The 26866-nt window shown below is 37.6% G+C and overlaps 1 protein-coding gene across 1 annotated transcript in view; it reads left to right on the top strand.

Annotated features, from left to right (window-relative positions):
* The window catches only part of LOC140164237 (phospholipid-transporting ATPase ABCA3-like), a 34541-nt gene extending 19951 nt beyond the window's left edge, over positions 1-14590 (top strand). Inside the window, exons 11-20 of the mRNA XM_072187496.1 lie at positions 498-708; positions 1133-1388; positions 3210-3358; positions 3774-5024; positions 6079-6281; positions 6965-7267; positions 7786-7970; positions 8832-9002; positions 12574-12774; positions 13629-14590. Of these exons, the coding sequence (XP_072043597.1) occupies positions 498-708; positions 1133-1388; positions 3210-3358; positions 3774-5024; positions 6079-6281; positions 6965-7267; positions 7786-7970; positions 8832-9002; positions 12574-12774; positions 13629-13827 (3129 nt within the window). The 3' untranslated portion in view covers positions 13828-14590. The remainder of the gene's footprint in view (positions 1-497; positions 709-1132; positions 1389-3209; positions 3359-3773; positions 5025-6078; positions 6282-6964; positions 7268-7785; positions 7971-8831; positions 9003-12573; positions 12775-13628) is intronic.
* Positions 14591-26866: the final 12276 nt, after the last annotated feature.

Raw genomic sequence — 26866 nt, 5'->3', positions numbered from 1 at the left:
AACAAGAAATTCTTTCTATATGTTATTACATATACTAGCTCTCTGCACTCGGGGTAAAATGACCAGCTCCAGACTGACCCTTTTCTTTGCCGCTCTGTTTAGATCTCTCGACCTTGCAGTTCAAATTCTAAGATCTAACCTTGTCAGTTAGTCATGAACGGTCCTTCATTCCATCTACAGCCTGCACATGGAATGCACTCCTGTCTCACATTCTAGGAAATGTGAAACAGGCCAGTTTCGAAAAGGAGGTCAACAGCTATAGGCGCTAACCCATCAGCTTTACCATAATGATAACAGTTGTTTATGCCTTACCATAATGATAACAGCTGTTTATGCCTTGATAAAGAAAAAGATCCTTAAAGGAAGGTACCGTTTATTCAGTGTATAAGGGGCAATTTAATGTAATTTGTCAGATAATTGGGTAGTCTTCTTATAATGTTATCTTCTAATTGGGTAGTCCTCTAATTGGGTAGTCCTTATGTATGTACTCCTTTCAGATTGTGATGTTGGATGAACCCACATCTGGTATGGATCCAAACGCCCGTCGCTTCACCTGGGACCTGCTGCAGAGACACCGACAAGGTCGTACCATCCTCCTTACCACCCATCACATGGATGAGGCTGATCTCCTTGGTGACCGCATCGCTATCATGGCAGAAGGAGAGCTACAGTGCTGTGGTACTTCACTGTTCCTCAAGAACAAGTATGGTAGGTAACTATAATACTACTTGAAAACATTCTTGGTTGCGTTGCCCTTTTGCAGCTTGGCTTTAGTGTATGTCCTTGTCCTGGTGTCGTTGCAGTCTGTCAGGTATGTGTCTCGGTCACTGCCCACAAGTCCATTCTAATTCTTGAACATCATGGATAGGCATGCTTTTCTGCGCCTTTCTTGCAGTGTGTCCCACTCCAAAGTGTTCAGCATATTTGTAATTCTGCTATCTCTCTTGTAGTTGTTTATGGTGAATCTAGCTGCTCTTCTCTGTATGCCTTCAACTTTCTTGATGTCTACTTGGGTGTGAGGGTCCCATGTCCCATCTATCAAAGTAATAAAATTATTATGGCTAAAAAAATGATAAGAGGGGGGAGAAATTAAAATCATCAGCAATTAACTACCAATATTTTTCACCCATAGGTGTTGGTTATCACCTATCAATGGCAATCAACAGAGGCAACTCCTACACCGTAGACCCCATCACAAACATCATCAAGACACACGTCCCTAACGCTGCATTGGAAAACAATGTCGGTGCAGAGTTGTCTTATGTACTACCGCATGAATCTGTGGCAAGCTTTGAGAAACTCTTCCTGGAACTGGAACAAAGGAAGCAGGAACTTGGCATCACCAGTTACGGAGCGTCAGTAACAACAATGGAGGAAGTATTCCTGAGGTGAGATTATTTTTGGCAAGAATAAGTATATTTTTGAAGTAAATGAAATGCAAAGAGGATTCAAAACAGTGAAAATGTGACCATCCACCACAAACCCAGTGTAAAGTCGCCAGTGCTTATTCAGAGATATGCACCAATAAGCATTATAGAAATCAGTAGAAAACAAAAAAATTTCAAAAGCAAATTTGATTTTTGAGTACCTATTTCCCAAGCAGTTATGACAAGTGATATATCGTTTTAAAGCTTGTTTAATGGAGATTTCAACTGTTTAATAACCTAAGATACTCAAAAGTGCGACTTTATACTGGATTTGTCGTGGATGGTCACAAATGTGTGATAGCTCTGAATCATAGCTGAGATAATATATTAACCAATATGTCAGAGTGGTCAAACAAAATGGCAACATACTGAAATAGTTCAGTTGTATTTCAACTTTCTCCAAAGAGGTTATACTCATGGAGTACCGACTCAAAATTGACGCATGTGTAATGCTATGGTAAATTCACAAATTTGGTTTGTCACTCGTGTAGGGCAAATAGTGTACCTCCTGGCCTGTATTTTTCTCATAAATGAAGAATATTTGGGTCTTTAAGTTTGAGTGTTTCAAAGGTTTGCGCTCTCAGCGCTATGCATAATTTGTTGGCATCAAGCTTTATATGCTTTACAAGTTTCTATAACATCTACAACAAAGGTTTTTTTTTGGATTTTTTAGCTCACCCTGACCACATCAATTTGCAATTGTGTCAATTTTCAAACCTTTTCCCCTTGCATTGTATTGTAAAACTGATGATTGAATTCAAAGTCAAGATTTATAACTGTTTCTCTCCTATCTTTTCATGCTCTACTTGCTGTATAAATCACCACGCATGCAGGGCATATGCGTAAGTTACGGTTTAGCATGCAGGCAATGATGTGAAATGTCTGATTTTTTTAATTGTGACATGATCTGGTCCGTGGGGGCCAAAGGCGGCAAATTTGAAATTGTGATAAAGGGAAAAATATGGAGTAAAAACAAGAAAATACATAAGAAAATACACATCACAAAGCTTCAGCACTTTAAAACCAAATATGCTAGACCTTTGGTGTTTTCAGTATCTGATAGCCTATTGTTTGTATACATAATAATTATAGTAACTCAATTTTCAAAAATGCATCCCCATGGAGTAGATCGTGTCACAATTAGTGTTTGTATCATGTTTGTCATTTTGCATGGTTTGTTATGCTTGCTTCTTAAAAGGCAGGTTATGTGGGTGTTCATCTTTATTATTTGTATATAAAATTTACATTTGTACCAAAAGTCATAATTTTTGGGCAAATTTATTATCTGTTTCAACTTCTCAATGACCTCATTGTCCTGGGTAGGATTAGGCCTATGTATGTTCACTGGAGGTGCAATGAACAGGCACTACAGCCCTGTAAAATTGATATTTGGAGTAAAATGCTAATACCTATTACATTACATCCAACAGTCTATGGAAATTAATGAGGTGACACTGGAGCTGGAATAGATAGTAACACATAATTATTGTCTTAGTTTTTACAACTTTTTGGGAAATATTGTATTAGTGTAGTGTGATATATTCAAAAATTGTTTTAAACTTATTGCTATGATAGTAATCCTGTTTATACATTATCACTTCTACGGCGAATTGCATGAAAAGTGGACAAATTTTAGTAGTATCTGTATAGTGAAAGTGTAATCTTGGATGAAACCATAAAATCATGTGCATGCTTCAATGATATTCTGGTATTTACATGTAGTTATATGTAAACAGTAGAACTAATCAATGATCTAATTTACTTGCATATTGTACCTTGCAGGGTTGGTGACCATGCATCTCACGAGTCAGAACTCCCCCTGCGTACTGCTGCCGGTTCAATGAGTAGTAGCGATGGGTCGGTGGCTTCAAATAATGTTGCTTCAACCAATCCAACAACATTTACAAGTCTTCCCATGGAGGGTATGTCAGGTAATAGTAGTCTGGGGGTTCAGTAGCAGTGGCGGTGGGGGGGCTGGGGGGAGGGGCAAATGCCCCCCAGTCAGAACTCTTGCCCCTTGTTGCCTCCCAGTTGCCCATAACTTTTTGCGGTACTTCCCCCCCCAAACAAAAATTCCTGGCGCCGCCACTGTTCAGTAGAGGTTTTATGGAAAAGTGCTGTGTGTAGTTCTGTCTTCTCATATGGGTTTGTCAAGTAATAGTAGTCTGGGGGTTCAGTAGCATTGGCTGTGTCATGGGGGGGCATGGGGGAGCGGCAAATGCCCCCCAGTTAACAAAATGATGTGAGAAAGGAGAGACTTGCGGAAGAAAGATGCACATACCTCATAGGTTAGTTATTTGTCCATATTATTAGCCAAATGATATTTTTTGTCTTCTCTGTTTACAGACAATAACATCACCTTCAAGGGAATGACTAGAAACACTGGCATTAGTCTCTACTTCCAGCAGTTCTGGGCAATGTTCCTGAAGAAAGTGCTACACACATGGCGTAACCTTCTCATCATGACTGTACAGCTTCTTATCCCATTGGCTTCCACAGCAGTGGCATTAATAGCTGCTAAAACCCAACCCCAACCTTCAGACTCGCCTGCATTCACAACCAGTATCGGTGCATATGGACCTACAGTAATACCTTACTTTCTTGAGAATACTACGAATCCTATTCTAGAGACACTGGCTGATGACTATACGTCTCAGTTTGAAGGGACAAAGCAGTCACCGTTGTATGTTAACGACCAAGAGGGTGACTTTAACATGAGTATGATTGACTATATCGTGTATGAATCGTCAAAGAATCTCGTAACGTTTAACAGGAAGGATATTGTAGGAGCAAATTTCGAGTACGCAAACGGGGGAAATTCCACGCCTGGCGCCCTCTACGGCACAGCGTTTTTCAATAATCAGCCATATCACTCCCCACCTTGTTCTCTGAATGCTATCGACAATGCATTACTGAAATACTATTTCAATGAATCATACAGCATAACAACTATAAACCATCCATTGCCGCGAGATCCGAACGAGCAAGCTAGCGATCAACTCAACAGAGGCGTGTTCACAGGCTTTGCCGTTGCGTTTAACATGCTCTTCGGAATGTCATTCCTCGCGAGTAGCTTTTTGCTATTTTTAGTCAAAGAGAGAGCCAATAAAGCTAAACATGTGCAGTTTGTGAGTGGTGTTTACACATCAAACTTTTGGTTCTCCACCTTTTTGTGGGATCTCATCAACTACACCATTCCATGTATCCTGATATGCATCCTCTTTGTTGCATTTTCTGTTGAAGCTTATGCGGAAAACGGAAGGATATTTGAGATCTTTTTGCTTCTCTTTCTCCACGGTTGGAGCGTGATCCCACTCATGTATCTCTTTGCGTTTCTCTTTGACGTGCCTTCGACGGCATTTGTGCGTGTCACACTATTCAATATCATCTTTGGCACAGTGGCGTTTATGGCGGTAGAGATCCTTGCAATTCCGGAGTTGGAACTTCAAAACGTGGGAGATGTTCTGACGTGGTTCTTTTTGTTCTCGCCAGCGTTTGATCTTGGCGAGGGACTGGCGAGTTATTACAATAACCACGCCATATTGCAGATATGCGACTCATCAGATATTGCAAGGTTGTTTTGTGAGAGTGACAAAGGTGAGTTTCAGCTATGGCTCGCTGGCTTTAAGCCAGGGGATATTACAAAAACATATTGTGTGTACGCATAATGTGATGTGATCAAGCAAAATGATGAGTCGGATGTTGGGAATATTGATTTTAAGATATAGCCATAATAGCATTCAAATTCCTTTGTATTTTATTTTTCTGAGCAACACTAAAATGGCCGTATCTCTGGAACTCAGCCCTCGAATTAACCCACGGCACCCATGGCATTTTGCCGTGGGTGCCCATCCCCACTGCCGTAGTGCCCTCAAAATATGCCCTTTACCCAAGGCAGTCACTTGCCGTGCCCTCTAATGAAGTTGCCGTCAGTGCCCCAGCCCTGCCCCTTCATTATAAAATGATCTATCAGACTGTTTGTGTGTGTTTCCTTCACTTTTGAGAAATTGCCAAATTTTCAACAGTTGCCATGATGCCCTCTTGAAATATTACAAACTGCTGTGCTGTCTTGCCTTTTCAGTGAAAATCCAAGGCAATTATCAACTTGCCCTAAAAAAGTTGCCGTGCCCCTTCAGATCCTTAATTTGAGGGCTGCTGGAACTGTAAGCCTTTAATTATGATGGTGTTTGCAGCACTTTGAGACTCCTTTAGCTTGATTGCGTCACATATGGTCAATGTTTATGTCTGACTAATTTTGTTTGATTTCCTGCTCTTATGCTCTTGTTGACTCTCTCTTGGGTTTAATGTTGTCTTTCCCTCAACAAAATCAGGGTTGGGGTTTGGAAAAAAGGCAAAATGTTGAATGTCCAATAAATTATTGTTTGGGTAAATATTAGAATTTCAGTAAGATTTTTAAAACAAAATATGCTAATTAAGTTGAAGATTTACATTTTTGTTTACGAACCACAAGTTGTTTAAAACCCCAGGTTCCAGCACTGAGGTGCGAGAACGGCCTACCATTGGTTAAAACTTGCCAGAGGGATTTGCAAGTTTTACTTGCTGTATTTTTTAACTCTGAAAGTCTTATAACTTGAGGGAAACACTCCAAATCTAATTATGATTTCATTGTTTATGTATTTGATCCCATCAGATATCAAATTTCAGAGAAATTACATGGCATGGGAAAAACCTGGCATCGGCAGATACCTTACCTTCATGGCTTTCAGTGGTGTTCTCTATCTATGCCTCGTGTTCCTAGCTGAAATGGGTTTCTTCAGAAAGATCTGGTATACGGTAAAAGGGAGGAAAGGCAAGAAATATATGCTTCTGGATTTGGATTCAGATGAACCTAGGGTATGCGTATATTTTATATTTCTTATTTTAAGCTGGATGAATCATTCAGTGTTGGACACTGTTCTCCTGTGATGCCCAGGGCAGGGTGTATGAACAGCTAGACATTGCTGTGATCGGAACTGGTTGAGAGATCTTTGTTATCCACTGTATCTGATTCAAATGCAGGAGATTAAAATGTTTTTATGTGCATGATATTTGCCTCCACTGGGACTTAAACTGGGGACCTCATGTCAAATTACAAGTTAATTTTTCAGTGCTATTTTCGATGTCTATGACCCCGTTTACACAGAGCCTGAAGTTGACTTTAGTCAAATTTGAACTTGACTTTGTGTGTAAATAGAGTCTACTTCTAATAATGACCCGGATCCAGAACAACTTTTGTCGAATTCAAACTGAACTTCAAACTCGACTTTTGCAGTGTAAATGAACAAGTAATTAGAAGTCGACTTCATAATGGTTATTTGAAGCATGAGCAATATTAAGTGAATGGTCGAAATCAAAGTCGAATTCACAATATGTTTTGAAGTCGACTACCGTGTAAACACCCAGTCAACAAATAATTTATGCTAATCCTTAGTCGCAATCTGAATTCAATGTCGAAATTGAAGTCGACTTCTCTGTGTGTAAACGGGGTCATAGTTTCATAGCGGATATGTTTCTTTTTTCGTAACTTTCACCACCAGGAGGATGAGGATGTAGCGCGAGAACGTTTCCGCATCCTGCAGGCCACCGATGAACAACTGCTTGACTCCGATGCATTGGTCCTACGAGAGCTACGTAAAGTCTACCCTGGATCTCGCGGCTTAGGTGTGGTAGCAGTAGACCGTACGTCACTAGGAATCCCAGGAGGCGAGTGTTTTGGACTGTTGGGTATAAACGGAGCAGGAAAGACAACTACTTTTAAGATGCTGACTGGGGATGAGGCTGTAACAAGTGGAGAGGCATTTGTTGATGGGTTTAGCATCAAATATAATTTAAGACAGGTAATGATGTCCATGTGTAATTGATGACAGTTTAATTTTGCTCTTTGCCTTTTAGATTTCAAATGGAGTGACCCATTCAGGTAACCTCATTTGAAATTCACACTGTGTGTGAGGAAGATTTCACCTGACCGATAACTAAAACCGATAAGCCAATGCTCTCGTCATACCAATCCTCAGTGCGCAGCTGGACATCCATAAATATTCCTATATTCCAAGAACTGTAATGGAGTGGAATGCTCTTGATAAGGCTGTTGTAAATGGAACATCATTGTACACTTTCAATTAGCAGCCACTTTATCAGTAAACCTCATACCCCCTGCACAAGCCTGGCATAATAGATTAGTAGCAGAAGCAACTGGAATATCCCAATAGTTTGTCAGGTCACCCAGTCATAAGCCACTCTTTCAGCTTCTATATGACAAATGTGATGTTCTACATGTATCTTCAAATCTTACATTACCAAAATGCATCTTTAATCCGAACTTAATTTTTATACCACTCAATTTTCTGTCTACAGGTACGACAAAAAAATAGGCTACTGTCCACAGTTTGATGCCCTCATAGACCAGATGACTGGACGAGAGACCCTCACCATGTACGCAAGGTTACGAGGTATGCCAGAGAGTGCAATACCGGGCAAGGTTAAACAGTTGCTGAGAATGTTTAATCTTGATGTACATGCTGATAAGCAAGCAGGAGTGTACAGGTGAGTAACTAGTAATAATTCCATACCATAGACTGATGTAAAGGTGTGATTTTGTTCCTGGGTACCCTATGTTACTTACGGCGGATACCTTAGTTACTAGTATCATCAACAGGGATTCAGTCAGAGTGGAGTGCAAAATTTGCCCGTAAAATATTTAATGTAACAAGCTTTGCTTGACATGGTCAGAAACCAACATACAGGCATCAACATTGGGGTTGGGGGATGATTGTATGGACCATTCCCCTTACCAAAATATTGGAGGGTGGGTTCATCCCCCATCCACCCTGGGATATATGCCTATGCACACATGGTTCCTATCAAGTTAATGTTGAACACAAGAAGATAACATCCAGTCATCCACCCATGTTGCATTATCTTGGAAACTCTGCAATTTTAAGAGCTGAAAAGCTAAGTTGTAGAAATTAATAATCATAATATTCTGCCGTCATTAAAAATTTCAGAATTTATAGATATCAGAATTTCATAATATCCATTGGGGCTGAGCCCCTCAGGACATACCTCGGTTCCAAGGAAAGTAGATTTTTCGCAATAGCCTCAAAAGAGCTGATGCGCAGTCCTTCTAAACAAAAGCTTTCAACTTTTTGGCTATTACTTGGGGATACATCAAACTATATGCTTGCCCTGATTTTCCAGAAAAAATAAAGTTACTTTTTGTTAGTACATTTATGCCGCCGAACCATGTTCTAAGTTTGCGCATGTGTAATACGCAAATGAGGATCAATAAGTGTGCTGCCGTTATATATCAGTATCCACTATCGTGTCATATTTTATAGGTGAAACCAATCAAATACAAGACACACCTACTGAATTATAAATTCTATTAAATTGATTTTCTTTCAGTGGTGGTAACAAGAGAAAACTGAGCACAGCCATAGCACTTATTGGGGATGCACCTATAGTGTTTCTAGATGAACCCTCTACAGGAATGGATCCAGTTACTAGGAGACTTTTATGGGATGCTCTATGTCAAATACGCAACGCTGGACGTTGTATAGTACTTACATCTCACAGGTATGCTATTGGAACCCCACAGACAGCAAAAGAATGAAGGTACCAGTTATTTTCCCTTCTATATCCTACACAAAGACATGTATGTCATAATTAGAACCAGCAGCTATTTTGCTGCATCTTTTAGCTCAGATTTAAAACCTCATTCGTGATCCAAAATCCCCAGGAAGATGGAAAAGTTGCAGATAGCTCGATTGGATACCCTATTGATTTGTACACAGATCGTTCTTGAATAAGTGAACTACAAATATCAGTGGCATGTCCAGGGGGGTGATTTGGAGGCTGAAGCCCCCTGCACTTTGTTAACTTGACTTAACTTGACTTATCTGCTCAGGCCGGTGTGGCCCTTTTCACTCTGCCGAGTAAGCCTCCTCCACTCAGTTCTGTCTGTTGCTTGTGTCTTTGCTTCATGTGGGGTCATTCCCAAGTCCCTCTGAATTTGGTCCTTCCATCTGGTTGGTGGACGACCTGGTGGTCTTTTCTTGCTAAAGTCATTAATGTAGGCTTGGTAGGGAAGCCGATGTAATAAATAATAATAAATAAGCATTTATAATGCGCCATTTATCTAGAAAATTAAATCTAATCCAAGGCGCAAAAACACAAATACAAATTACAAGCAAGAATACATAATCATGTATGCATGAAACAGAGTTAACAAAAAGGATAATTGAATAAAACAAATCAACCATCCAAATTGTTAGCTCTATACAAATTCATACAACATTATACAAAATACAACCAACATGAACCAAAAATCCTTAATACATGTTAAACAAAATACATAGCAGTATATGAGCATGATAAATCAAACATTAGTTGACATTATCGCAGCATTGAATAAGAAAGTTTTGAGTCCAGATTTGAACTGATCAACAGAAATTGATTGTCTCAGATTATAGGGAAGTATAGGATGTAGAGGCATTCTGAAGATATGCCCAGCCCATTTCAAACGTCTCCGGCAGATAACATCATTGATGGAGCTAGTGATGTTGAGACTCTGTCTGATGGAATTGTTGCGGATTTTGTCAAGTAGTGAGACTCCAAGCATTGCCCTAAGGCATCGCATTTCAAAAACATCCAATCTGTGTCAATCAGATTCACGTAACGCCCAGGATTCTGACCCATAGGTGGCAATAGGGAGGATGAGCGACTGGTAGATCCTTACTTTCAGCGATCTGGTGATATCATGATTAGACCAGATGGTATTTTTCAATCTACCAAATGCCCAGGCTGCCAACTTTGTGCGACGTTTAATATCCTCTTCTACTGAGGGCATACTACTACCCAGAAAGACAAAGTTATTTACTTTGTCAATGGGCATTTGGTTCAGCATGGTATCTCTTGGATCGTGAGACATGATCTTGCATTTTGTTGGGTTAATTTTCATTCCCCAGCTGCTGCATGCTTTTTCCAATTCATTAGTGGAGATTTGCAGGTTCTCAAAGTCCATATCCATGAGTGTGGTGTCATCTGCATATCGGATGTTGTTAATGCACATGTCACCCATCTGCACACGGAGCCAAGATTTTGGATGTCCTTCATGACAAACTCCAGATATAGATTGAAGAGGCATGGCGAGAGAAGACATCCCTGTCTAACACCAACTAGGACTTCAAACCAATCGGTGATCTTTCCATTTACCACGACTGAGCATTTGGTTTGCTCATACATTTTTGCAATGAGATTCACCAGTTTGGCATCTACGCCTACTGATCGCAGACATTTCCAAAGGGCCTCCCTCCATATGGTGTCAAATGCTGCTTTGAAGTCTACAAAGTTCCAGTGTATTGGAATGCGTCTTTCTTTAGCCTTTTCAAAGATTTGGCGTACTGTAAATACCGCATCTGAGGTGCCTCTGGAACTCCTGAACCCACACTGTTCCTCTCTCAGATGGTTATCTACAGTCTGTTGAATTCGGTTAAGAACCATCCTACAGAATACTTTTCCTGGGATTGACAGGAGGGTAATAGCTCTGTAGTTGGCTGGGTCCAGTTTGTCGCCCTTTTTGTACACAGGGGTTATTAGACCTTTACTCCAGTCTTCAGGGATTTTTCCTTCAGCCCAGGCAGTGTTGATTATCTTCAACAACATTTGTTTCAACATGGGTCCTCCTGCTTTCAACACTTCTGCTGAGATCTTATCCCAACCACACGCTTTGTTGTTTTTAAGCTTCTTGATGGCCTCTTCAACTTCACCTATTGAAAAGGGCAAACTTGCTGTAGCGGGGTTAACAGGCTCCGGGATGGAGTTAAGTATATTACAGTCTCTGGGGAATTCTGTATTCAGATGTTTACTGAAGTATTCCTCCCAGCACTTCATTACTTCCTCTGGGGCTGTTTTCAGTGAACCATGTTTGTCTTTGGCTGCACTTTGTTAAAAATCATGTAAAAGCAGCTTTTTTTGGGGTGATTTTAGCCCCCTCCCCCCGCAAAACTCTGAAAACCCCTCTGAGCCCCCCTGCAGGAGCAGATCCTGGATACACTGATGTATATTGCCATGCTTTCTATCAATTAGAATAATTACAGTGCAACTTTTCATCTAGGCCCTTCCTTGGGTATTCGATCACCATAACTTTAAATCTCAACCGACTTCAACAGATAAGGTCATAATAAATCAGAGCTGAAGGGTACAGTTATTGGATGTTGGTTTTAATTTGGACATATTTGTATTTGTTTAGGGATGAAATCAAAACTGGACCGGCGGTTCCGTCCGGTTGCTCTTGTTCTAAACAATGGCAACCGGACGGAACCGCCGGTTGAGTTTTGATTTCACCCCTTAGGATATGCAGGGTAATATAACTATATAGTGCCTGAATTCTTTTGCTGTCTGTATATGAATGTTGATGTGACCATGGTTGTGACTGTAAATGAGTAGATAGGGTACTCTATATAAGTATTGCTGAACCAAGATCAGATTGGATATCGGTTTGGCATGATGTATGCATCATCTGTGGAATATGGCATTGGTATAAATTGGTATAAAAATATTCCTCAGGCCATGGTCCTCAACCATGCCTAAATTCATACTAATGTAAAAGGTACAATTAAGGTAAAAGAAATCCTCGGTTGAATTTGTTTTTGATGATTGCAGTCATTACTTTTGTGTACATTTTGATCACAAATAGTCAGTGGAATCAAACAAGTTTCTAAGTCTGCAGAGTGGAAGTTACTTACTTGATTTACTGTTAAATATAGTGACAAACTTAAAATAAAAGTCCATGGCTGAGCGTTGTTTTTTCGGAATTGAATTGGTAGTGAACACTGAACAACATCGATATATAGCATCCTTCACAGCCGGTTTTTGTCGTTCATAACAAACCGGGAGCCACATGAAGTTTGAAAAAGCCCAGATGTCGGACCGACAGAATAGTTAGTGTTTAGTACAGTAGCTCTTTTAAAATGTTATTATTTGCCACCCACAGTATGGAAGAATGTGAAGCATTATGTTTTAGACTAGCCATCATGGGATATGGCAAGTCAAGAGTGATGTGTCTAAGTAGCATACAGCATCTCAAGAGTAGATTTGGGAAAGAGCTAGTCACTTTAACTCCTTTTGTTATGTTTTCTATCCACAGTATGGAGGAATGTGAAGCCTTATGTACAAGACTAGCCATCATGGTGAATGGCCAAGTCAAGTGCCTAGGAAGCACACAGCATCTCAAGAGTAGATTTGGGAAGGGATACACATTATTAGCCAAAGTTGCATCACCTAGTCCTGATATACAGCCTGATTTGCAGCCTCTGAAGCAATTTATAGAAAGAACTTTCCCAGGTAGGTTGGACTATTATAGCTTTGTGTGTATTTGTGACATTTGATAGAATTTTTGGATTACTCGGTGTAAATGTAGTTTTTGTGATTTGCTGATTTTGGATTTTTTTATTTTTAAAATTTGTGATTTTTAGTGCACATTTAGTGTATGAGCTTGACCCGCTCAAAGGGGGTGGGGTGGTACCAGTTGACGGGAAAGCTGCACTGCTACCAGAGATAGTTGACAGGGGTTACAAAAAAATGTGTGATACCAATTGGAAACGGAGCAGCTTTTGGTGTGAAAAGGTCATTGAGCTTTACACAGGGTCAAGTTTCAAACTTGCTCAAATTGTGTTCAAAAACATACCAATATATTCCTCAAGTAGTAAGGATTCAGAAAATGTCTAGCTTTGATCATCTAGGATGTACCATTTTTTAATTATTTCCGTAAAGGTCAAAAGGTCACATTTTTGTGTAGCCCATTATGTCAACTACCTATAGACCACTTAAACATGCGACATCGTTGTCCGGCAGTATGCGCACAAATTATGGCAATTACCATTGTTCTTTGCCCTGTGCGTACTCATCATGGTTTGCTCAGGGCACGTGCATTTTAAATTGCCCACCACATTTCATATAGTACAAGAAAGCCATTGAACAGTGTAGCGGTTCGTTCAAGCATATCGATAGACCAGTCCCCCGCCTTTGTTGATAAACAATGATGTCAAGTGGTCTATATGTAATGCTGCTTTATCCCCCTTTACTTTCAAGGTCAGTCAACTTTGTCACATGACATCAGCCATCTTAGAATAACTCAAAAGTTCCAACTTTTAATTTAACTTTTATTTCTACTTTTGTTCTCTTATCTGTAATTACAGGTAGTCATCTTAAAGATGAACATCAAGGGATGGTACATTACCATATCACAAATACTGACCTAGCATGGGCACAAGTATTTGGTACAATGGAAAGAGCCAAAGATACATACAATATAAATGACTATTCTGTTAGCCAAACAACTTTGGAGCAGGTGTTTCTGAATTTTGCACGTATGCAGAGAGAAGATGAAAGGCAGGATTGATGAGCTTGGAAGAGGAGGGAAAAACATATGATGTGTAATAAGAAGATTGGTTGGATTGCAGGTCTATAATTTGGTTCACCTCAAGTTCGGTAGTGATGTATGTGCGTATATTGCTCGCTGCAGTATCAAATCGCACGCGTAAAGTTAAACGCGCTGAGTGTACAGTTGTAAACACGCGCGTATAGAGGCGGTTTATTGGCACGTTTGCGTTGCAGTCGCGAAAAAGCATTGACGTCACTACCAAACTTGAGGTGAACCAAATTATAGTCTCAGCAAGGTCCATTTACACCTGTCAACAGCACCTCGTATTTATCATGTGATAAAGAACCAGGTCAGCCCAGGCGATGAATGAGGTACGGCTACTTCATGATGTGGTTCAATTAGCCAGTTCCATATCGATACGTATGCACTCTATATAGGTGAAAGAAATCTAATTGATGGTGTAGCACTGCATCTCCAATTCACCATTATGATTGATTTTACTGGACCCATGTGCAACAGGAAATCCTCTAGTTTGGGAATCTAAAATGTTTTTTTGTTCCAGACACACATCATTTATACTATAATCATACACATTAAAAGTAAAATGCCAAATCCGTTTGACAAAATAATTATGCGTATGTGTGCATCATTTTCCCCAAGGTCCGATGTACAAGCTTTACGCAGCTCTTGTACTATGCAAAGGCTACTATAGCAGATTCAACCCATCATGGGACGTTTTTCCAACAAATCCAGGCTGCCTGTCATTCATCTGCCAGTCATGCATAGTGTGATATGCATGATCGCCTGGTAGCCTGAATTTAATTGAAAAACGTTCCACGATGGGTTGAATCTGCTATAACACTTACCTAGGGTTTGGCATTTTACTTTTAGGTGTAAACTGAATGGGAGGGAAGCAAATCAGTCCAATTTATATTCAGTTTGTTTTTTTACTTCTGTTTTCTGTAGTTTCAAATGTTAGCAAGTAAATTGCTAAAGTTGCCTGTTAATGTAAAACAGGCTCCTATTTTTTGGTGAGCTTAAGCAAGAGTCGAGACTACCCACATATGTTACTTGAGACTTTTTTGCACTATGGAAGTTTGAACCTGCAAACCCTGAAAAGGCTGAAAATATGAATTTCTATACTAATTAGAGACAATTATGAAGTATATTAAAAATCAAAAATTATGAAAAAAGAGTTCTAGTCTAGTAACTCTTATAATAAGTAGTTGTAGTCCTTTCATGAGAGTGTACTTTACTCTGTTGAGCCAATGATGTACACATTGTTTGGTTGTTATAGTGCATAGTAAGGTGATGAGAGCATTGTGAGTACACTTAATTTGTAAAAGGAACTAGTCAAAACATTAAAGTCACCACTTACATGATTTGAAATCTTTAGGCTATGTACAATACAATCATGCTTTGATGCCACTAGCTACACTCATGTGCTGTGACTCATCATCAATAATAGGTAATCTGCGGTCGACACAGATTTGATCTGCATAGCCCCTTCTATGAGAGCTCAGTTGCTAAGAGTTTGGGCTAGATACCCAGGTGTTCCAGGTTCAAATCTTGATGAAGGATGAAATTTTCCTTCCCTTGGCTAACTCTAGGAAATGAATGAATTATGGTCAAAGGGAAATTTAGTCACAAATTGATTGATTAGATTTATTATAATAATGACTAGCTGCCTTTATTGAAGTTTATTAGCAAACAGTGTATGCTTCAGGAACGCTGTTGGAGATGAAATCAAAAAGTTCCAGCCGGTTCAGGTTTCCATTGTTTAGAACTATGGAAACCGGTGGTCAAGTTTTGATGTCATCCCATAGGAGATCTCAAATAAGCCACCTAGCTCATGGGACAACAAGTGTGTCAGTTATTATCCTGTAATAATAGAGTACATCAAACTATACTTTGTTTAACCTATCAATGGCAGGACTTGTAACATTGTGGATTGATATAGTATGTTATGCTCGCAGTTGGGTGCAGCCTCTACGCTATTTGCGCCTTGCATAATTAATCCACGCTTTTGTATTTATATGTGAGTGTAAGTTGGGGCTTTATTGATGCACTAGTAACAAAAACTGAATGATGTTTGCCATAAGGCAAAAAAAATGTGTATTGGAGTAACCTGCCCTACCTTAAAATTGGTCCCACCCTATATTTAAAAAACACAAACCCTCCGAAAAAATGCTATGCGGTGCTCCTCTTCAAATAGGAATATTATCATGGAAAATTGTGATCGTAGAGATTGCAGAGATGCAAAAAAGCACTTTTCAGAGTTGGCAAAAGTTGTTTTGTCATGTTGTGATTTATTTGACTGCAAGATCAAGTATAGTATATGGTCATTTTCACAGTAAAGGGTGTAACTTTTGAATTTTAGGGTCAAAATTTCAAACCACTTAAATATTTTTCTGTTTACTGTAATCATGCATAGAAGCAACTTAAATTCCAGTAAAATAATGTTTCAAGGCTTAAACCTTTTGATTTCGGATAAAAAATTTGACATTTCCATAACATTTTGTTTAAAATCTAAGAAAAAATGTATTTTACATAAGCTCAGAAAATTATGACATGAAAGCTGGAATACATGTGAAATCCCATTCCAAAGTAAGTCAACAGATATAAGTTAAATTTTATACCATGTTTTGCTATGTTTGTAATTGCAATTTTGAAAATTTTTAACATCAAGGGTCATTTGCAATGGAAATTTCCCAACCTTAAACATATTTTTTAAGTTTTAATTGGGTTCCTAAAATAATTTGAATGTCTAACTTCATGTACAAATAATACTTGATGAAAGGAACCTCCCAGCCAAGTTTCACAGAAATTGGAGTTATTTTCTAGAATTGGCAATTCAAGCGATCTGTGTTTCGGAGGCTTCAGTTAACAACTCAGGTGATCATAAAAGTAAAATATTTGGCTAACTACTACAAGTTGACATGAAAAAATAGGTTAAAAATATCGCAATTACCAATTTTCATGCATTGCTTCTAAGTATTGAATTTCAGTTGTGACAAAACTTAAATTATCACAGCAAGTCATTTTTTTTGTTTCGGAGGCTTCATGTTAACAATGGTTAAACATTGCAGAAGTAGATTTTTTGAAAACAACACTGTTGGGATCATCTAAGCTGTTATTTTCTTGTGTGTATTGAATCAATGCTTCTATGCGGCAGATATTGTAGATTTATAACATGGTAATTTTTTCACCCATTTGTTAAGTATGGTGTTATTTGCATGTGAAGCCTCCGAAACGGACTTTCTTGGGTATCAGTATATTTTTCAAACATTAACCATAATATCAATTTTTTTTTAAATTTATGACATTCTGCACATATCATGTAACAATTACAATGCAGATATCAATATGGAACACACCAATTTAGATATGCATAGATGATAATTAACCTAATTGTTGTTTCGGAGGCTTCATTTGTTTCGGAGGCTTCAATTGTTAACGGAAAGTTTGTATTGGGTCCCATTTTCAAACGGTGATATATATCTCCATGATTTAAAAACAAGTGACTTGAGGATCTACTTTGCTACATTTTGATAAATAGATTGGATGAGCTCTTTTATTTATATTTGCCCAAGCTTGCTGAACAGTTTGTTTCGGAGGCTTCAAAAAAGTTAACGGAAAAATGGCTCTTTGAAGTCAAGATTTTATAAAAATTTTAAAAGCTTGCGAATCGACTAATTTTTGTTACCCATTTCAAGTTAAGATATCAACTGTTATGAATCAAGAAGAAGTGAAGAAATAACCAAGAATTATGAACCAAAGCTATACCCACAAAGTTTGTTAACAATTGTTAACGGAAAATGAAGCCTCGAAACGACAAATCTCAAGTCCGGTTCTCAAAAATACAGGGCTGTTCACAATTAAATCTAATGTGGCAGTGTTTACTGAACATATGACTGTACTTTCAGGATAAGAAAAATTATCCATGAACTAACTGAAGAAAACACAGGGTTTTACAAAAATGTTACTGTTTTTTATAGTTTTTCAAAATGGCAATATTATAGGTGCATTTAAGCCTGCTAAAACTGAACGCAGTAACTCCCGAAGATGATTATGCTACCCAAGGTAGCTGCTAACTAGATGACTTATGTGGCCAAATATCATGAAATTCTGTGGCTTTATTAGAACACTACGGATCATAATGTTAAAAATCCAAAGTTACACCCTTTACCGTGAAAATGACCATATACATGTACATGTACAATGTACATATTCAATATAGCACAGAAAGTGGAAAAAGAAAAAAAATCTGCCTGCCCTACCCTATTTTGCAATGGTCAATTACACCAATACAACAATTTTTTGGGCCTAAGTTACAAAATATAGTTGGTGGCAATTGCTATAACTGAGCAATTGTAATGTTTTTGTGTAGCTGAGTACATTTTACCACTTCTTAGCTAAACTCCAATTTTTTTTATGTATTTTTGTATAAACTAGCATTTGTTTATATTTATAAGTTTTATACATAAAAGATCTATCAAACTCGGAAAACAACTTAATATAAAAAGATATCTATGCGCAGTCTCATTGACACACTGTAATGGGAATAGAGATGAACAGAGACAAAATCATCTTGAAATATACTGAGATTGAAATAAAGTCTGCACAAAAAGTAACTCAGCTGTTATAAATACGCCTATAGATTCAGAACTAACAATTGTTTTCACAATATTTCAACATAAAAGAAGGATGATTTATTTACGCGCATTTTGATACCCCATTTGTCTAATTCTGTTCAATATTGACAATACAGCAGTGTTTTGAAAGAAAAATACCCCAATTTAAAAGTTGCAGTTATTTGTATTGATTTGATCGCTGTAAACTGCAACTTTTAAATTTTGGTATTTTTCTGTAAAAGCACTACTGTGTTGTTAATATTGAACGACATTTGACTAATGGGGTATCAAAATGCGTAAATAAATCATCCTTCTCGCTATGTTGAAATATTGTGAAAACAATTATTAGTTCTAAATCTATAGGTGTATTTATAAAAGCTGAGTTACTTTTTGTGCAGACTTTAGATTGGAACATTGTAGTTTATGCTTGCACCTTGTTTCACATATGGAAGAAAAAGATTCTTCCATGTTTCACATCAAGTTTGGTAGTGATGTGCATTTTACCTGTCAAAGTATCAAATCATGCACATTATAACAGATTACTGAAGGAAAGTGTTTACTGATGAATTTAGGTTTTGTTCATTCGATAATACTTTGTTGCTTGGTTTCTGGGGTTCAAGCAGAATGTGTTTGCATGATTTGTACATTAGGCAAACAGTGTTCTACAGGCAGAAAGTCTTTGCAAGTAGGGTTGTTCTGTCAGAAGTTTTTTCTGGGAGTGGTGAGGCTATAATTCGCGTATGCACGGTTCCGCCATGATGCAAGAAGAGCCTCAAACTGGCATGACATGAAAGGAAGAATTGCATAACTTTATGCAATGTTCAATTCCCATTCATGCATGCTGCCAGATCGAGGCTCTCCTCGCACATGGCGCAACCATGTAATGGGTGAATGGCCTTAAAAATCATAGAAATCTTGAAAAAATGAAAGACAATTTTGCACAGATATTGATTTAACTTTGCATTATACCAAATTGCAGTAATGATATGTCTGCCTGGTTTATAACCTCTTGAAGAGTTGAAAGGTGACAAATGGTCAACTTTTTTTATTAAAAAAGTCATTTTAGTTTGTTCCCCGAGCCATAATAGCATAAACCTTTTGATTGAATGGCAATGAACCCTTAAACATCAGCATATTAATTAAATTATGTTTTTGATTATGAAAGGTATCAGACAGATGTTACTTGATAAAAAAGTCTATGTATAAAAGTGCAACTTTTTCTAATTTTGACATTACTGGAAAGGCTGCATTTTGTAGTGTTTGTAGGAAACCCACACCTCATTTGATGAACAACTTATTATCAGGGCCTAGTGATTTTTATCCCATGACATGGAATTTGCCTTTTGATTTGATTTTTTTAGTAGAACAAATTTTCATCAATTTTAGGCCAGCAAAATATTGTTGTACAGTGTACTACTCCCTGATGAAATGATGGCTTTGATTGTACTGTTTTAATGTTCCTGTCTTTCTTGATTATTAAATCAAGGAATTGCAAATGAATTGGTTGTCAAATCTCTGCAGACAAAATCCCTGTGAAATTAGCAATTTTCTACTCCCAGAAAATATACAATTTTTGGCATAATTCTCAGTTAAAGTTGCTATTTTTATTTTGCACAATCCATGAAAAAGAAAAGGCCAAGTGGTCGTTTGATTATACCAAAATGTATTTATACCCTGTAAATCACACTGATAAAGCCATGTGTTCACTTGAAACTTCTGTCAGTTATGGGATATGGTAATCTATCTATAGTGTAAAAACAACATCTGATTATGATGTCAGCTGTAAATTTGCTTATACATAATGAATATAATTATATATAAAGCAGCTGCAATGCTTTAAAATGACAGGAATCGGAGGAAATACTGAAATTAATTTATTGTCTATATATTTTTTTATTACTATGTGTGATACAGTACATCAAAAGGGGGGACTTTGCGGCAATGTCGAATAAAATAGACGAAAAAAAAAGATATAAAATAAGAATTTTGGATGCTTTTTCGCTTATAAAATATGAATGTGAATCTGTCTTAGCATAATATTAAAGCTTGCAAAATGCTTTTCAACGCAGAAATGAAGACCTTGTTTCCAAACCATGGTAAGTCCACAAACACATGTTTCTGATTTACCTGTGCGATATTGTAATGGCTTGTGATGCTATAGGTATAGTAATTTCAGTTGGATGTACCATTACAAAGCAAACAGTGGATGGATGCACAGTAACAATACTGTGTGTGGCCTTTGGTTCCCAAATGAGAACAATAGTCTGCATATTGCCACGCAGCATTGTTGTGGTGAATAATGGCTTGTTGATGGTACAGCTCAATTTTGCTAATGTCAAACTTGTCAAAGTAATTGTGATTCTATCACGCAAGTAAATGAGAAACATGTGGGTGTGGACTTAACATGGGTTAATTAGAAACAAACTCTTCAAATACTGATGAACTCAAAATTGACTTCACCTGCAAATTCCCTCCTTTTGATGTGTTAATTGCATCACATTTGTCTTGATCAATTATTAGGAATATTTATAAAGACATTGTCATATCTTGCTATTTTTATGAACTGGTTCATATATACAGCTCAGTCTGTCTGAAAGGGCAGAAAAACAACCACAAATTGTGACATTTCAAGAAAGGGGGGTTCTGGCCGATTCCATCGTAACAACAGACTGGTGATCTGAATAGCCGATTATGCTTCAAAGCTTTGTTTGGCACAGAGCAGGGCTCATGAAGTAAACAAAAAGCCCTGCCTATGTCACTCATTAACAGGACACACACATTAAACGTGGCGGGAGAGTGTCATTCTCCGGGCCATTCTTCTCCGGAAGCTGTGTAGGTGAAGATTGGAAGAGTCCAAGCTGATATGGGAAGTGGGTGCTAATTAGATGAAATACCGTAAGCTTTAAGGGTAATGTGTATTTTGGAATATCATGTACATATTACCAGCTGCTAAGTGACGCTTTTTATAATCAAACTCAGAATGTCACACATAATTATATAGTTGCCAATAATTATTGGAAATCATAAATGAGTACTAATAAAACAGGACAACAGGAATTTTATATTTGTCGTTTTTATGTGTGTTTTAACTCTTGTGTAGAAAGCACCTCAATATGTTCTCCCTTGAATACCCATGTTCTGACATCTCTGTATGAATCATGTTAAGGTTGTCTGAAACATGATCTGTGTGTGTGTGGGGGGGGGGGGGAGTTCGTAAACCCCATAACGCATGAGGACTATTGTGGGTGTTTTCCCACTAACTGGGGATTTCCCTACTTTTTTTAAGTGGGGATGCTCCCCCATGTGTGAAAATGTCAACAACAACAAAAAAACATTAATTACTACAACTGGGTACTTTATAGGGGTAGGGTGAGGTCCCTGGTTGCACTAAACACAAAAACACACACTACAGGTCCCCGATTGGTAGCAGTTTGGCCCACAAAAGTCCCCAGCTGGCACACACGTCCCCGCTTGTCAAAAAAACCAAAAACAACTGGGTGTGTGTCCCCTGTAGGGGTGGGGATGTGGGTGTAGGGAGGGGGTGTTGATTAAAATTTGGTCTGAAAATTAAAGTTCAAATTTAAGCAAAATGTGTTACCAAACTTGGGTCAACGCCAAACAACCATGCCTCTTCACATTTGACACAAATATCACTCATTGCTGGTCACTAATTTAGAATCATTCATGGAAGTTGCTCTATATAGGCACAGAACCCTAATCGGCCTACACCTAGAAATAACCATTGCAACCAGGATCAGCTCCCCCAGTTTTCATGCAGGTAAAAAACACAGGAACAATTCAAGGATATACTTCAACACCAATGATAATACTCATTATAATACTTTGACAGATTAGTTAACAATTTATTTCCTTTGCACATTTGACATTGAAAGAAAGTATTGCAGTGAAGATTGCACCACATGAATTATCACATCACCATAATACTATCATAATGTTAACACATGATTGTGATAATTACACTTGATAATTTTACAGTGTAATAGTCTTAGAGGTGAAGATAAATAACTGAAAATATTTTTCTTTTTAGTAAAAAATATTAATATATTGCTTACCATATTTGCCTTTTATTAAATGCACACATTTTCTCTTAATATTACAACATAAAGTTTGCAAGAAATGACTTATTTTCTACAAGTATTAATTACGTCAAGCAGGATGATAGCAGGGATGGAAGAAAAACACAATTAGGTTGGCCTCATGTGAAAAACAAACATTGGTAGGGTTAATCAGTCTATTGGGCTATTCCAGTTGAAATCCATACACCCCCTATAATGGAAGACATGACCTTAATCTCCCAGACATAATGTAATGTAGTTTCTTACTAACTGAATTGGCTACTTAATTACTGCAATAGAGACTATCGAATAAGGAGCATCACCTCAAACCTGCCAAAACTAAGGGGATATCATTTTGTTCGGAGGGGGGTGGGGGTCACAAATTTTATGAATGAAAAATAGGGGGGGGTCTTAAAATGTTTGATGACCAAAATGTAGGGAGTCACAAGGTGACCACAGATAGTGTGTTTATTTTATTCAAAAAGACTGATATCAATACAATTTAAGCCCGGGTTAAGGTGTATGGGGGGGGGGGGGCCAATTTTTATTTAAGAGGTCCGCAATTTTATTGACGCTGACTTTTTGTAAATTTGGGAAACTTCATGAAAAATTTTATACTCCAATGCTTGAAACAATTGCATGCTGCGATTTTTGTGTAACTGCTACACTGGGTTTCAGAGAAGAATGGCAGTCCCTTGCTCAGATTGACGTGAGCGCCCTGATGAGCGACATACGCAGAGCTTTGTGTTCACTTCAAGGGTGCCGATCTGCGCCGACCAACGATTTGACGCACAATCAGATTATCAATCTATTGCTATGATTGTCAGACGATTGATTCAGCCAATCAGAACCCCACTTTCGTGTATACGCTCTGCACGCTCTCACAATGTATACAAGTGCTGTTCTTCTCCGACAAAGACTGTAGTATGATATGCCCTGTAGGCTGGCTAACGTTTTCTTGTCACATGTTGAATCCCATACCAAAGATCCCAGATCCAAAAGTTCTAACTGCAAACAATGTATACATTCTGGGTATTATATAATGCTGGGTTGTTGTTTTTTACATGTGGGCCTATGTAATTGTACATTTGTTTTTGCAAACTTTATTACACATTTTGAAATACATAATGAATGGTAATGTACAATAATGCTCCTGCAGTGGAACCTTGTGAACACAAAATCTGTTAACACACACAAAAACACCTGATAACACAAATGTTAATACGTAAACTATAAAAATGCTGATACATAAATGTCAAGGTTTAAATTTGTTGCACAGTATAAAACAAAATCCTTACTATACAAGTACATCCTACTGTTGTGTTTAATCAGGGATCGAGTGTGAAGGGACTGGCTTCCACCCACTGTACCATGCGCGTTGCTGGTTTACAAATTATCGGCAGTTCAAGCACTCATATGTTGATCAATAGAGCCTGGTACAAATCCCAGCAGTTAGCACACTGTGCACGGCTTGTCTTGTATGTCTATGTTTGCTTACAACATTGTACAATGAAAGACTCTAGGAGATGCCAACATAAATCATCCAAACATATTACTTTAAAAATGATATCAGTAGTAGGAACAGAAAGCATATGGTGTATGTACATTCAAGGACAAATTGAATTGACTTTGTCTAGCACTGTACATTTTCACAAGATTATCAGATTTTTTGTCCAAATTCCTATGTAAATTATTGTCAATGCTATGTTCGAAAATCATAGAATTTGACATAACTTGATAACATAATATTGGAATATTTTGGATGATTTTCTCTTTTTTAAAGGGCAACATGAGTCACACGTATAGTTATCAATAATCATTTGAATAATATTTAAAAAAAGATCACACCCTCAGTGCAACTTACATGGTATCGAAAGATAAAAGATACTACAATAACAATTGCCATCAATAAGCCGTTTCCAGTCCCTTCATACACAGTCCATGGTACCCTGTTGATTATTACTAGCTTTTCCTCAATTTGTTTTGCTGCAAAAGTTATCCTAATACATAAAATTCCCTTTAATGGTAATGCTATTATTGGATGTACTACATGGATCCATATTTAAAGGAAAATGTCCTACTTGTCCTCTGTGAAACCTATTTTGTTTAAATAATCTACCAAAAAAAATCACATTTTCTATGTTGTATCTATGCTTACTTAGCTGAACAACTTAATCAAACTAATATGAAGAGTTTCATCGCAAAACGCTATAAATCCATTTTAGAAAAAGACCAAATTGTGTTAAATGGATATGGCGTTTCTTTCAATTATCTGCTCTATGCATCACACACATTGATGAAGCACTGCAACTGATGAAAACATTTGCAGTTGAGAAATGGCTTTGCACCTTTGAGGAAAATGGGTTATATCAGTTGAAATCCATACCCACCTATGGAAGACATGATCTTAATCTTCCAAACAGGGAGAATAATTTCATATGGAGTTTTCATTTGAAATTGGAACCCTAATACTTTTCATCCTGTTTTAATAACTCTAAAGGTGAACAAATTTTAAGTTTAAAAAACAGCTTCAGTACTTCAATGCTTTGAATAATTGTAAACGCTGAGTAGGGTTTATTCTTCCCTAAAGAAGGCCTCAAAAGGACTTCTCTGGGAAAAGATTAAACCCTACTCATGTTTACCGACCTAAAGTACCAAATAATTTCAAATTGTCAACCCTGTTCAATCTTAACCAGGTTTATGTGTAACAGGAATAGAACTTAACATGCTCCATAACTAAAGTTTATGAATGGAAATGAAAGAGCTTTAACAAATTTAAATCTTTGAGAAATAGTTTAATACCGTAATACGCATCCCTATATTTCAACTCTTCACCAGGTTTATGATTGAACAAGGAAAAATTTCCAAAAGCTCTGAAGGTCAGCAAATTTCCATCTATCAAAATAGTATGCAATTCAAAATGTTTATTAACTCTATTTTCTAGGTGGTGAACATAAAAGTGCTTCTTTCAAAACTCTGAAGATGAGCAAACTTCCAGCATTGATAAACAGTTTATAGATATCATTCTCAACGCTGGGGTGGGGTGGAGGTAGGGGCGGTCCCCCGCTCATCATTGCCATCGGTTCATCTTAGGCTGTCCGTAGATGAAGGGCCTTGGCTAAAAAAAAATGGTGGTCAGCAATAGACAATTTTGTGTGTGCAGGGTGAAGAAACAAAGAACATGTCATACTTCAAATCAATCTTGGATGTGACTCTTCCTTTTTGGCTGTATACATTACCACTGCAAGATAAATTGATAACGCACTGTGAAATTTTATTTTGAAAATTTTGCCCATAATAAAAATTGGGGTCAACAATGCACAGCTTCCGTCTGCAAAAAAAATATTTCTGTTGGTACATTTACAAGTTGTGCCCCCCCCCCCTGAGCAAATGCTGTTGCAACTCTTTTTAACAGGCTTATGAGTGAATACAGAAAAGTCCTTCTTTCTAAATATTCAAGGTGAGAAACAATTTAAAATACTAGGTCAAGAACAAAAAAGCTTGAGCAATGTTTCAGCTTTGAGAAACAGTTTAAATAGTATCAGCTCTTAACCAGATTTCAAAAGTTTAAAAAAAAAGGTTATTTTCTGAACGCTCTCCAGCTTAGCAAAAGTTTGAATACTGTTCACCCAGTTCATGAAGTTCTTTACCAGGTTTAAAATTCCCCGTAATATACCATCTCCAATAATTATTATTATTATTTAACAAAGCCAAATGTCGCTATTGCATATTTCACACATAAACTTTTAACAAGAGGTTAACAGAGCCATAATTACCATAAAATATATTCTCTATACATTTTCAATACAAAATTCTTTATATACATAATCATATATTAACAACCATTTCCTCTATAGTACATCTCATAACACACATATGATAACCACATGATCTCTACAATGTGTTGACTATCATTATAGTACACAAATGAATGCATCACTGTTTTTTACATCATAATTGGTATTAAGTTCAAATACCTAATTATTTGTATTCTTATGCTTAAAAAAATAGGAAACATCCTATATGTATTTTTATGAGTCCAATGATTAGGGCCTTTTTTCTTAGTTACCAGACTATACTTAACCGCCAAAGATTAACCGCCAAAGACCAGTGACGGGCGGTTAGTGGATTTTCTTGAGGGATCAGAGTGCGAGTATATTTGGTAACTGAGAAAAAAACAGGTCCTATTCGTCGGACTATGTAATATAGGGAACAGGCCATTAGATTGAAGGTTCATTTGTCTGATATGGGTTAGTGTTGGTGATAGGGCTAGGTTAGGGTAAATGTTAAGGTGAGAGTGGTTAGGTTCTGGGTTAGGGTTTGTTTAGGGTTAGGATTAGGGCTTAG

Source organism: Amphiura filiformis, chromosome 11, assembly GCF_039555335.1.
Source record: "Amphiura filiformis chromosome 11, Afil_fr2py, whole genome shotgun sequence".
Lineage (NCBI taxonomy): Eukaryota > Metazoa > Echinodermata > Ophiuroidea > Amphilepidida > Amphiuridae > Amphiura > Amphiura filiformis.
This window is presented reverse-complemented; position numbering and strand designations above follow the sequence as displayed.